General features: G+C 52.8%; 1 protein-coding gene across 1 annotated transcript; it reads right to left on the minus strand.

Moving 5' to 3' along the window:
* Positions 1 to 4,395: 4,395 nt before the first annotated feature.
* On the minus strand, positions 4,396 to 8,360 carry Wnt1 (Wnt family member 1). Its single transcript, XM_052160234.1, has 4 exons — positions 7,951 to 8,360; positions 7,069 to 7,322; positions 6,179 to 6,444; positions 4,396 to 5,732 (listed from the first exon to the last, which is right to left on the minus strand). The coding sequence occupies exons 1-4, from the start codon at positions 8,052 to 8,054 to the stop codon at positions 5,244 to 5,246; spliced, it is 1,113 nt and encodes a 370-aa protein (XP_052016194.1). The 5' UTR covers positions 8,055 to 8,360; the 3' UTR covers positions 4,396 to 5,243.
* Positions 8,361 to 13,838: the final 5,478 nt, after the last annotated feature.

Consider the following 13,838-nt stretch of genomic DNA (forward strand, 5'->3'; position numbering starts at 1 on the left):
CATCCCACAGAATGGCTGTCCCTTCCTCTATGTTGGTACACAGCAGTCACGCAGAGGATGGTTGGTAGGAGAGGAAGAGAAAGATCTTATCCACCAGGAAAAGCAAAGGGGGCAGCATATTCAGGGGTCTTCTTTAGCCCCTCACATAACCTACTGTGGCTCAGTGCTAGCTCTGAATGGCACCCTTCCGTCCCTTTCCCTAGGAGGTTGCCAGGAGCGCAGAGGCTGGAGCGGATGCGGTCCCCTCCCCAGGAGGGTGGATATGCACAGGTCAGGTGACTGCAGGTGTGCGCGGGCACCGCACTATGCCCGCCCGCTCGGGCGAGTGAACGAACACACCAGCTAATTTTCATAAGGGGGTAAGGAAGTGGCCCAGGGCTGCATCTTGACACTGAGCGCCTGGCTTTGAGCCCTTTCGCGATGGCCATATACCAGGGAAGACGGGGAATCCCACGCCTGAGGTAGACAAAGGTCCAGCCAGGGCACGCGTCAAAGGTGGCGCATTCACCTGGGAAAGGTAAAAAAATATCAATAAATATTTCAGCAGCAGGTTGGAAGCGCCACTTCCTCCAGGGCCTCAGGGAAGAGGGCAGCCCTGTCTCCTCCCTAGGTGCCACCCGCCCCACCCCCTCCCAGGGGATGACAGGGGAGCGAGTTGGCGGCAGTTCCCTGGGCATATTTATAACCTGCTGCTCTCTCACCAACCCAGTGTGTCTGCTTTTAGCCCAGACGGGGGAGGGGGCAGGGGGTGGTCTGTCTCATGCCTGGCCCTGGCTTGGTGTGGAAAGAGTGAGTAAGGTTGAGAGGTGGGTAGCTCTGCGCGGATATTCCTGCTCATACCACAGCCAAACAGCTTATTTTCTCCTCGTTTTGTTATTTTCTTCCCTGGAGCAGAGGCCTGAGCCTCCCTGGGGCCGTAAGGAAGGGGGGCCGGACCCTCCGGAATTTGCAGTTACCACTGACAGGGTTTTTCCAAGGTGCTAGTGTCAGGGTGTCCAGGGAGTCAGCATGCTGACCCCCCAGGGACCGTGCAGCCCAGCCCACTGGCCGTCTCTGTCCTCTCAGCTTTTCCGCCACCCCTGGGATATTTCAGGACTCAGTCCCTGCAGCTCTGACTGAGGTCAGCTCTGTGTCCAGGGTCCCTGTCCCCTGGTGTGTATTCGTGTGGCATCTGAAGATCAGGAGTGGGTGGAGGCGTCAGGAAGTGCGTCAGGGATGTTTCTGATGACATCTTACGGCCATCATCCTGTGTTTTGAGCCCTGAGACTCTTTCTAGGTCTGACCAACCGACTCCCCCTTAGGATCCAGTTGAGACTGAGGGCAGCAGAGATAACGTGATAAGCGTCCTCAGCTCCTAGACAACACTCAGAGACCCCCCAGCCCTTCACCCCACTGCCGCCAAGCGCTGGGCTCCACCGTCCTTCCACACACTCTACCATCATGTCACACGTTTCCAGTTCTTTCACCGGAAGTGTCTCCTTTTATTTGTGCGTGTCATGTCGGGGGCCTGGCCTTATTCTGCATTTTCCCATGGCACCCTTCTTCCAAGTTCCAGCCCCTGGAAGAGATGGGTGCTTGCGGTGCTGAAGGCTCTCCTGAGCTCACCGAGGGCTTCCCCTGTATGCCTCTGTTAGGCTGACAGTGTTGGTTGGTGTGGTTGACTCCTGGCTGGACCTCTGGCTTGTAGATCAATGCACTGCCAGCATTAGACATAGGGCTGTTACAGAAAAGGTGTCAGCAGGTGTCTACACGACCCAAGCTGTCGCAGACACTATGTCATTTGAAGCCTATCACCTCCTTAAGTGACACTGATGAATATTTGAATATCCTCAACTAAGGGTCAAGCAAGGTGAATGAGACTGAGAAGACAAGAGATGTGACTGAGAAGACAAGAGATGCCCTAATTTGGGCAAAAGAGGGCGTGGTCTTTTTCCAACTCCTGCTCAGCACAGCAGTTTCCAGGTCCATAACTTCACTTCCCGGGGTTAGCATTTGGGTGAGATTGCTTGGAGATGGCTCCATTGGTTCCTCCATCCTGTGTCCTGCTCCTTCTCCCTAACACTGGCCGTTGAACTGCAGCAGCCCAAGCTTACACACTCTCACACACGCACACACGAGCGTGCATGCACACACGTGTGCACACACAAACCCACACAGGCACACACCACACATGTGCAACACAGCACACACATGCACATATGCACGCACGCGCGCGCGCGCGCGCACACACACACACACACGCATGCACACGTCAGCACACACATGCACATATGCACACACACACACACACACACGCACATGCACACGTTTGTGCCCGTCATACTTTGGGAGAGCTGGGGAGCCAATAGCTCGGGTTAGGATGGCTTGTCTCTGCTAGATGCTCTTCAATGGAAACCCAGAGCCAAGTTGGGTCCACTCATCAGAACTGAGCCGGTGCTAGCTTTGCCAATGGAGAGAAAGGGAAAGAAATGTCACTACGCGCTTGAGCAGGCCTTGAGTCTACTTCTCTACCCACTCACAGAGTCCAAAAACCAACAGGGTCAGAGTTCACTGCAGCCCGGACCCCTCCCCCCCAGGGGGTGATAGCCTGTAGTGACTGCAAAGGATTCTGGGAAGAAGAGACCGGTTATGGCTCTTGCGAAGGTGGGGGGGGGGTGTCCTCTGTAGCTTCCATCAATGTCTTTCGGGTCCTCTCTTGTGGGGAAGGGGCTATGAAGAAGGTCAGGTATTAGAATTTAGGAAGGGTTAGTGTTCCCTGAGTCTGGAAGGAAGGGAGGCGGCAATGACTGGTCAGGTTTAGTACTGTGAGTAGGATATATATATATATATATATATATATATATATTTTTTTTTTTTTTTGAGACAGGGTTTCTCTGTGTAGCCCTGGCTGTCCTGGAACTCACTCTGTAGACTAGGCTTGGCCTCGAACTCAGAGATCTGCCTGCCTCTGCCTCCCAAGTGCTGGGATTAAAGGCGTGCGCCACCACTGCCTGGCTCTGGCTCAGGATTCTTACCCTACTGAGTGGTGACTGTGAGCACAGGGTGGCCTGCCGCAGGTAAGGAAGACTCCTAAAGGGATCCTCATTCTGCCTCTTTGTGGGTGTGGCTAGTTTACTGATTTGGTTGTGGACCAATCACTCTTGATGGCTCCTTTTGATAAAGCTCTAAGCCCCGCCCTGCTGGGTGCTAAGCTTTCTACTCCTTTCTTCTTTCCTCTGAGCATCTTTAAGCTTTCTGGTTGGTCCAGGTCTAGGACCCACTGTTAACCCCTGACTTTAAAAAAAGATTTATTTATTATGTATACAGACAGCATTCTCCCTCTATGCACACCTGAAGGCCAGAAGAGCACACAGATATCACTATAGACAGTTGTGAGCCACCACGTGGTTGCTGGGATTTGAACTCAGGACCTTTAGAAGAGCAGTCGGTGCTCTTAACCTCTGAGTCGTCTCTCCAGCTCTAGCCCATGACTTGTTATTTGGATACTTCTTACCTGTAGGCTAGAGGTGGGGTGCTCTGAGTCTTGTAGGAGAGTGTAGGAGGCAGGCCTTCCCGTTGCTCAAAGCTCAGACTCCAGTAGAGAAGAATGTGCACCCCAGGGGCAAGGGCACCCTTTCTGCCTGGGCTTTTAGGACATGGTCATGGCTCTCATTTCATTGTAGCTATCCTCCCCCCCCCAACTTTTTTTTAAAAATAAAATATTTATGGAGCTGGAGAGACGGCTCAGAGGTTAAGAGCACTGATTGCTCTTCCAGAGGTCCCAAGTTCAAATCCCAGCAAGCACATGGTGGCTCACAACCATCTGTAATGAGATCTGAGGCCCTCTTCTGGAGTGGCTACAGTGTACTTACATATAATAAATAAATAAATCTTTTTTTAAAAAAAGAAAAATATTTGTTTATTTAATTTATATGAGTACACTGTCTCTGTCTTCAGACACCAGAAGAGGGCATCGGATCCCATTACAGATGGTTGTGAGCCACCATGTGGTTGCTGGGATTTGAACTTGGGACCTCTGGAAGAGCAGCCAGTGTTCTTAACCACTGAGCTGTCTCTCCAGCCCTCCCCCCAACTCTTGCACTAGGGGAGCTGGACTGTTGCTGGGTCCCCATCAGGCTCTCTGCTGCTGCTAGAACCGGAGGAAGAACCCGCAGGAGCCCCTGAGCAGGCCTCTCTCTCAGGAGACCTGGATCCCTAGTCGGCCTCATTTAGGGTCATGCAAGGGTCAGGGTCTCAGGGTCCTCTCAGGCCCAGGAAGAGTTCTCCAACATCTCTATTTCTTCTGTTTGATAATGAGAAGAGAAGTAGGGGAAGAGGACACGGGGAGCCATGCTGTGTTCTGGATTCAAAGACCAGAGTCATTGATAAAAATAGATATTTTATTCCTCAGAGGAAGATACTACAGTGGTGGGGGCGAAGAGCCGCTAATAGCTACAGTGGAAGGAAATACTGATCTGGTGGCAAGAGCGTCTTTGAGAAGCTGGATAGAACAGAAAAGGTCGGATAACAAAAGGCCAGGCAAGAAGAACAGGAGCGAGTGGGGTGAGGGGGTCTCTGCAGCCCGGGCTGGAACCCGGCACAATAAATAGTTTTATTTACATAACCGAACGTGGCTCTGCAGCCACATTTCGGTGCAAATTATTTACACACTGATGAGGAGGCAGGACAGGAAGGGGTGGGAGGTGGCTGAGGGAGGCATGGTTCACAGCTGTTCAATGGCTCCACGGCAGAGACTAGAAGAACGCGGAGGTTTTTCCTGCTGGGTCCCCACCTCATTTCCCACGTCATCACAGCTTCCCCTGCCCTCTCACCTCGGAAACTCTTCAGCTACAGGTGGGAGGGGAAAGGCCTTGAAGCCCAGAGGTGTTGGTTAGAGAACACAAGGGACTTATAGGGACCCAGAGACAACAGGAAGTTGAGGTCACCGGGCACAATACATTAGGGTCGGCAACACCTTCGTGAGCTGACCCCTCACCCCCACCCCAAAAGAAGAATCCTCCTCTCACCCTCTAGCCAGATTGGGGGGCAGTGCAAAAGACGAAGGGAGGTAGGCTGGGGCAGGGCCCTCAGGATGATGGCAAAAGGGTTCGAGCCGCCTCAGGCAAGTGGTTTTAGGAGTCCCCAAGTAGGAGGTGGGAGAGATGGATCGCTATGAACCCCGGGACTGCAGCTGGACGCGCTAGGGTGGGCCAGCGAGTTTGTCTAAGAAGAACTGAAGAGAGTGTTCCCGGAGGTGCAGGGCCTCACAGACACTCGTGCAGTACGCGCGTGTGCGTGCAGTTGCGGCAGCTGACGTGGCAGCACCAGTGGAAGGTGCAGTTGCAGCGCTCCGTGACGCGCTGCGTGCGCGTGCGGTGGCCCCGGCCGCAGCACAGCAGCTCGCAGCCGTCCAGCGCGGGAGACGAGCTGTTGCAAGCTCGCCCAGCTGTGCCAGCTGTGCCCAGGCGGCCACTGTACGTGCAGAAGTTGGGCGATTTCTCGAAGTAGACGAGGTCGTGAGGGGAGGGCGGCTTGTGCGCGGGGTCTTCGGGCTCCAGGCGCAGCAGCTCTGCCCGCGAAGCGCGGTTGCTGCCTCGGTTGCCGTAGAGGACGCGGGAGGCGCCGTCGAAGCGGTCGCGCAGCACGTCGCCCACTGCGCGCAGCGTGGGCAGCCGCATCCAACACGTGCGCACCGTGCAGGAGCCGGACATCCCGTGGCATTTGCACTCTTGGCGCATCTCAGAGAACACGGTCTGGGGGAGGGGGGGACGAGGGAAGGAGGGAAGGAAAGGTCAAAGCCAACATCCCACGTACCACCACCCTTACCTCCCCATCCCCCACCCCACTCCGGTCATGTGGATGCTGTGGAAACCTCAGCCAAGGTCCAGGTGTGACTAAGCTCGGGAGAGAGGAAGTGCAAAATGGCTCGCTGAGACACCGACATTCTGCCAGACTCTGCTCCACGCCAGCAAGTCACTTTTAAGTGTGCAACGGAGCCATCGCAATCCCACGTGTTGAAAGCCTGATGACCTTTTCTGTTCTGTCATCAACTCAGGAATCCCTTTGCCTCAGCCACCAGCTCTTCTCTGTCTTCCCTCCTAGAGTCTCACTCCCCCGGGAAGCCCCTGTCCTTGTGAACCGTTACTTCCTCCCTGCCACTGGCTCCGGACGGACGGACACACCGGACACACCGACGTACCGTGCGCCCTGCCTCGTTGTTGTGAAGGTTCATGAGGAAGCGTAGGTCCCGCCCCTTCTCCCCAGAGTCCACGAACTCTCTGCCGAAGAGGCGGCCGAAATCGATGTTGTCGCTGCAGCCCCCCCAGTGCCAGTCGGGGCCCCCAGGACCGCGCCGACGGTAGTCGCAGGTACAGGACTCGATGGAGCCTTCGGAGCAGGAGCGCGCCACCGAATGTGTGACCCCGGCGGAGGTGATTGCGAAGATAAACGCTGTTTCTCTGCAGCCTGTGGGTGAAGCGACACCGCACCAGTTAAGAGAACGCGTGGGGCCAAGTCGGCATCCTCTTTGGAAGGCTCGGCACCCTACAGCCTAACACCCCTGTCCTGACAAGCCGGCAGACCGAGGTGCTGCAGAGCTGCTCTCGCACAGAGCGCAGGTGCAGGTGCGTGTGCGCGAACCACGAATACTCTCCTCTGTGCTTTACCCAGACTCCAGAGCCTTAGCGGGACAGCCCCAAGTAGGACAACTCTGCAAAGCCAAGATCGCTTTACCAGACCAAACTAGTACTGGTAGTGCAACTTTGCTGGGTGCGAAGCACAACCCTAGCCCTCGGAGATCAGCTTCCCAGGCACCTTTGAGGAAGGCTAGGGAAAAACAGCTGTCGCCCAGCGCCCACGATCCGGAATTCCCTTTCTGTGGGCCAGTGGCTCAGGAACGTTACAGACCATGCTCAAAACGCCTAGGCTAGAAAGAAGCTGGTGCTGACCTGTGTCAGCGCCCGGCGCCAGGCGATCCGCAGTTTGATCACATAACCCTGGGACGTCTTCCCTGCCTTCGCCCGCCCATGCCCTGGAGCTGACCCCGCTTTTTCCCTTAATCCCGGAAGCGTCGCTTTCCTCGGCACCCACCTCGGTTGACGATCTTGCCGAAGAGGTGGGGCCCGGGAGTGGTGGGGCAGTTCCAGCGGCGGTTCCGGAACTGCCACTTGCACTCCCGCACGGCGCTCTGCAGTCCTCCACTCACGCTGTGCAGGATCCCCGGGTTCTGGCGGATCAGCCGTCGCTGCTTGCGGCTCAGTAGCTGCAGACTGGGTTCTAGCACCAGCTGCAGACTCTTGGAATCCGTCAGCAGGTTCGTGGAGGAGGCAATATTCACGATGCCCCTGGTGGGACAGATAAGGCTTCAGTCCGGGACAGCGGACCTGCACCTTAACCATCCAGGCTGTGCCACCCGGCCCCATGGCCTAGAGAGAGATCCTAGAGGATCAATAATAGCGCCCCTGCTCTTGAGTCTGGTAGAACTGAGCTCCAGGAGCCCTGAGTCTAGAGAGTGGTCAGAAAAGGCGTGACCACCTTTTCTTCTTCTTCAAGCCAGCCCCTGAGGAGAAACCCCACCTTGAAATACTTAGGAATTCCACTCCCTTCTCAAAGCTAGAATCTGGATTTTTTTTTTTTTTGCTTCTGTTTTTGTTTTTATTTTGTTTTTGTTTTTTTTTCCGGTTCAAGATCTGAGGGACACCTGAGTACCCACCACAGCGAGGCTGGGACCTGTTGCTCAGCGGAAGCGGGTTGTATTAAGTGGGGATGTTCTCTGAGCCTGGTGTATCTGGGCTTCTGCATGCAAACCATGTGTCCCCACTTCAGCAGAGCTAGTGCTAGGTGAGAGCACTGTGGATGTGAAGTCACAGTGCATGAGGGAGGTCGGAGATCCCCACAGCGTGGGAGCTGGGTAAGGCTGGTTCCTGGCTCTTTGCCCCAGGACAAGTGGCGGACCCCTACTAGCTCACTTACCACCATCGGCCACTACTGTTGGCGGCCAGGGCTGCGGGCAGAGCGGTCAGTGCCAGTAGCAACGAAGCAGAAACCCAGCTGGGCAGCAGCGCCCAGAACCCCATGGCCTGCCTGGCCTTGCTGGTTCTGTGCTGCGGTTCTGGCGACTTTGGTTGCTGCCCGCGACGGTGGGACTGGACACAGCGGTGAGGGCAGTGGTGAGAGTTCTCAGGCTGGCTCTAGTAAGTCTGGAGGCGGGCCGCCGCAGGCAGCATGCTTCGCTGTCCTGGCTGGTGGGCTGAAGCAGCCACTGCGGGAGGCACCGCCTCTTATAGTTGCGGCGGGCGCGGACTGCTGTGAGAAGAGGCTGCCCCTCCGGGCCGCACTAAAGCACCAGGGCGCACTGGTCTGGGCCACAGACAATGAGTGTGGCGAGCGAAGCTGTGGCGCTAGCCGGTCTGAGCAAAGAGCTGACAGGCTAGCCGTCGGGGCTCACCCCCGCCCCCTGCCTGGTGGCCCCCGCCTCCAGGTCTGCACTGGCCGCCGACCCCTCCCCTTGGGGTAGCCTCCCACGCGCGCCGGCCTCACTCTTCTGCGCGTCCGGAGCCCGTCGGGGACCAGCATCCGCCAGGGGGCGCGGAGACAATGTGCTGGGGACAACCTGTTTGCAGCCTGGATTGCCTCCCCCCACGCGCCGGTGGGGCTGTCCTCTCGATGTCAGTCCTCCGTCCCCTCCGCCCCCCTACGCTGTGGTCTCTTCTCTTCCCTATCCTGAATGGCAGGATGAAAGTTGTGGTTCTAGCCAGCGACTCTGTGGAGACGCTTTCTCACCCAGGAACCCCGACGGCTGGACAGAGAAGGAAAAGAGGGAGACAGAGCATGGGTGGAGCTGTGGTCAGGGATTCCCGGGCGTGGCGTGGGGTGTAGGGGTAGATTGAGCAAACCGAACTAGTGGCAGAGAGAAACTGAGAAGCACGCAGCAATTTGCCTGTGTGGGCTGGTGTGTGTGTGTGTGTGTGTGTGTATGTGTGTGTGTGTGTGCAGTCATCTGCGTGTCACCCGTGAGATTAAGTGAATGTGTGTTCCGAGGGTGCACGCTCCTGTGTATTGCTGTATCCAGAAACTCCTAAAGAAGGACGTTTTGAGCCCCTTCCAAATAATTGTGTAATTTGGCTCAGGACGGGAGAGCATGAGGTCATTTTGTTACAGTCACCACTTAAAGCAGTGTATCAGGAAGAAGGTGGGGGCTGCAGCAGGAGAGAAGGCTGCATGCTTAGGTGTCACGCTCCGGGTACCCTGTGTCACCCTATGGCATGTTGAGTCAACCTGTGCTTGTCATTAGTGGAGAGAGTCATGAAGATGAGCCAGGCCTGCTTCTCTGGCAACTAGGCTCAGAAAGGATGGGGCAGCGGAGTGGCTGTCAGATGGAGCAGAGGCCTGAAGAAAGAATGCTTTGGGGAAGAAGCTGGTTTGCTTTGGTTTTGTAGCTGCTGCTGGTTTTGTGACTGGATCTTGCTGTGTGACTCTACTTCACATGAAGATTTACTATGTAGAACCTATGATGGTCACCTGACTGCTGGGATTAGAGGCCTGTGACACCACCGTTCCTGTCCAGCTCAAGATGAACAAAATTGGGGGCATAGAGAGATGGCTCAGTGGTTAAGAGCACGGCTGCTCTTCCAGAGGCCCCAGGCTCTGTTCTCAGCACCCACCCACGTGGTGGCTCACAGCCACCTGTAGTTCCAGCTCCAAGGAATCAGGGGCCATCTGAGCCCCACTGATACTAAGCATACACAGGTACACACACACACACACACACACACACCTAGGTGAAACATTTATATATACATAAAATAAATCTTCTAAAACAGTTTTGTTTTTTTTGAAAAGATTAACAAATTTATGCCTCCGTGTGTTTTCTGATCTTGTTGGATTTTTTCCCTCCCAGATTTCTGCAGAGTCCCCAACATCCCGATATTCCCCCAACATCCCCCCGCCCCCCGGTTTTAACCCAAGAGCCTCAACTCTTCTGTTGTGAATTCTACGGAAGGCTGCCAATCAATTCTCTCGATTCCAAATGATCTCCAGGGCCACGGCAGCCTTGGATTTTCATCAGACTGCTGTTCCCCGTGTGGGACACAGAGGGCGCTGCCAGCCTGGTTATCTTGCACCATTACCACATAGAGAAGCGCCCCCTCCCCAGGATCTTAATATTTCTCCTCTCTTCCATTTCACAGAGGGAACCCTTGGTGAGGCGGTGCTTCCTGCTTGGTTTCAGGTCCCAGCTAATACGTGGATCGATGTTAAAGCCACGCCCCCGGGGTGGGGTAGAATGTTTGCCTAGCACACATAAACCCCTAGTTTGGATTCCAGCACTGCAAAAGCTAGGAATTGGCAGCACATGGATATAACCTCAGCACTCGGGAGGCAGGAAGATCAGAAGTTCAAGGTTATCCTCCACCTCCCGGCATTCTAGAGACACTCTCAACAGCCCAAAGCAAGGCCTGTGGTGGTGCACTCTTTGAAGCCCAGCACTTGGGCAGCAGAGGCAGGTGGATTTCTGAGTTGAGGCTAGCCTGGTCTACAGAGTGAGTTCTAGGACAGCCAGGGCTTATAGAGAAGCCCTGTCTCAAAAAACAATTAATTAATTAATTAAAATAAAAAAATTAAGTGTAGGCTGGACAGACAGATGGCTCATTGGTTAGGAGGACTTGCTGCTCTTCCAGAGGACCTGAGTGTGTTTCCCAGCACCCAGGTCAGGCAGCTCCTACCTGCCTGTAACTCCTGCTCCAACTTCTTCCAAGGGTATTCATGCACAGGTGTGAGTACACATATAGACATAAATAAAAAGCTACAAAGTAAACCCTTTGAGTGTTTTAAATCTGTGAACAAATCAACAACAAACAAATAAAAACAAAAGGCTTCCCCCAAACAAAGAAGACCCAGCAGGTGAAAGTGTGTGCTGGCAAGCCAGTGAGCTGCCTTTCTCCCTGGGACCCATGTGATCAAAGTAGACACCTGACTCTAAAGAGTTGTCGTCCGATCTTGGCAAGCTTGCACACACACACACACACACACACACACACACACACACGCCCATGCACACACACACATACACACATGCTCTCACACACGCACATGCACATGAGCTCACACACACATACACACATGCACGTACACACATAATAATATATAAGAAGGTTGCTCCAAACATGAGACAACCCTGAGATATGTAGCAAGATCCCATCTCAAACAACAATAAGTAATAATTAATGAAAAATATAATAAGTAATCCCCAGACCAACTCTGTGTGGGAGTACATGCTTGCCAGTTCCAGAAGTTGGAAGACTGAGGCAGGAGGATTAAAAAAGCCTTGGGGACACCAAGTTTGGTGGCACCTGTCATTAATCCAGCACCTAAGAGGCAAGTGAGTCAGTCACATCTGTAAGTCTGAGGCTAGCCTGGTCTTCATAGCCACTTCTAGTACAGCCAGCCTGGGGTACATAGTAAAATCCTATCTCAAACCCAAACCCTTTTTTGCTTTTTTGTATTTTGCGGGATAGAGGGGTCTTATTAGTTTGTTTATTTGGTTTTCTGAGACAGAGTAGCCCTGGCTGTCCTAGAACTTGCTTTGTAAACCAAGCTAGCCTCAAACTCAGACATCTGCCTGCTTCCTGAGTACTAGGGTGCACCACCACCACTAGTCTTAGTTTTTTGGGTTGTTTTTTTGTTTGTTTGTTTTGTTTTTTTTTATGTGTTTTGAGTATTTTGTGTGCATGTATCATGTGCATGCAGTTCCTACAGTTGCCAGAAGAGGGCGTCGGATTCTCTGAGCCACTATGTGTGTGCTGGGAATCAAATCCCATCTCCTCTACAGGCTCTCTTAAATGTTGAGCCATCCTTCTAGCCTCTGTCTGGTTTTGTTGGTTGTTTATTTGTTGATATAAGGTCTTACGTAGCCTAGGCTGACTTCAAATTCAAGATATGGTCTTAGCTAGTCTTGAACTTCTGACCTCTCTGCCTCTCTCTCTCCAGTGGAGATTAGAGACATGCTCCCCAGACCTGACAGCCCCTTTGAACTCAAAGCCTGTGCACACTCTTTCTACATCATCAGTGGCTCAGTGACTGTCCGTTGTGAGGCAGAGCAGGCTGGGGTTCCTTTTTAGAGTTGACGCAGAAAGAGAGTGATTTTTAGATCTGGCCTGCCACCTTTATGGGATCTCCTGTTTCCATCTCTTCTGCTTTTTTTCTTTTTAAAGATTTATTTATTTTATGTATATGAATATGACTACACTGTAGCTGTACAGATGGTTGTGAGCCATCATGTGGTTGTTGGGAATTGAACTCAGAACCTCTGCTGCTCCAGCCCTGCTTGCTCTGGCCCAAAGATTTATTTATTATTATATGTAAGTACACTGTAGCTGTCTTCAGACACACCAGAAGAGGGCATCAGGTCTCATTATGAATGGTTGTGAGTGCCGGGTGGTGGTGGCGCACGCCTGTAATCCCAGCACTTGGGAGGCAGAGGCAGGCAGATTTCTGAGTTCGAGGCCAGCCTGGTCTACAGAGTGAGTTCCAGGATAGCCAAGGCTATACAGAGAAACCCTGTCTCAAAAACAACAACAACAACAATAACCAAAAAAAAAAAAACAAAACAAAACAAAAAAAATGGTTGTGAACCACTATGTGGTTGCTGGGATTTGAACTAAGGACCTCCGGAAGGGCACTCAGTGTTCTTAACCACTGAGCCATCATCTCACCAGCCTGGCTTTTCTGCTTTTCAAGTATGATTTCTGAATAAACTACCTTGATTCTCAAAACTGAGCAGCCTTTCCTGCTAAGGTATAAATCACTCTAAGGAAGAAGTGACTGATAAATTTAGTTACTGTTCCTGGGACACTTGTGTTTAACTTAAAATTTTAATCACATTGTGTGTGTGTGTGTGTGTGTGTGAGAGAGAGAGAGAGAGAGAGAGAGAGAGAGAGAGAGAGAGAGAGAGAGAGAATGCTATAGCATGCATAGTCAGAGAACAACTTGCAAGAGCTGATTCTCTCCTTCCAGTATAAAGATTCCAGGGAGGGAGCTCAGGTCATTATCAAACTTGATGGCAGGTCCCATAACCTCCCCCCACCCCCGAGTCATCTCAGGAGGTGTGAATGTGTTTAAAATGAGATGTACATCAACCCAAATGAAGCTTGGTGGAGTTTTAAAAATGATTTATTTATTTTCCTTCTACATGCCTTGGCATTTTGCTTATATGTATATCTGTGTAGGAGTGCTGGATCCTCTGGAACTGGAGTTATAGACAGCTGTGAGCTGCCATGTGGATGCTGGAAACTGAACCCAGGCCCTCAGGAGGAACAGCCAGGGCTCTTAGCCGATGAGATTTTATTTTATATTTTATTTTTGCTAATGGAAATGTCCTTCCCAGGCTCTCTCCTAGCCTAGTATACCTGCTTCCTCCAAAGATTAATTCCTGGGCTATGACGTGGAATGGTCCAGCATCTTACACAGGTCTATAAGCCAGGAGTTCTGCAAACAGCACACGGCACAGATGACTCAGGGGAATGAACAATGTACACAAGTAGCTTGACTGTGTCCCTGAGAAATTCCTCACCACTGAGGCCTGGGTTACTGTGATGGTTTGTATATGCTCGGCCCAGGAAGTACCACTCTTAGGAGGTGTGGCCCTGGAGGAGTAGGTGTGGCCTTGTTGGAAGAAATGTGTCATTGTGGGTGTGGGCTTTAAGACCCTCATCCTAGCTGCCTGGAAGCCAGTCTTCTCCTGTTTGCCTTCAGAATAACGTGTAGAACTCTCAGCTCCTCCTGCACCATGCCTGCCTGGATGCTGCCATGCTCCAGCCTTGATGATAATGGACTGAACCTCTGAACCTGCAAGCCGGCCTCAA

The sequence above is a fragment of the Apodemus sylvaticus genome, chromosome 17 (genome assembly GCF_947179515.1).
Source record: "Apodemus sylvaticus chromosome 17, mApoSyl1.1, whole genome shotgun sequence".
Taxonomy (NCBI): Eukaryota; Metazoa; Chordata; class Mammalia; order Rodentia; family Muridae; genus Apodemus; species Apodemus sylvaticus.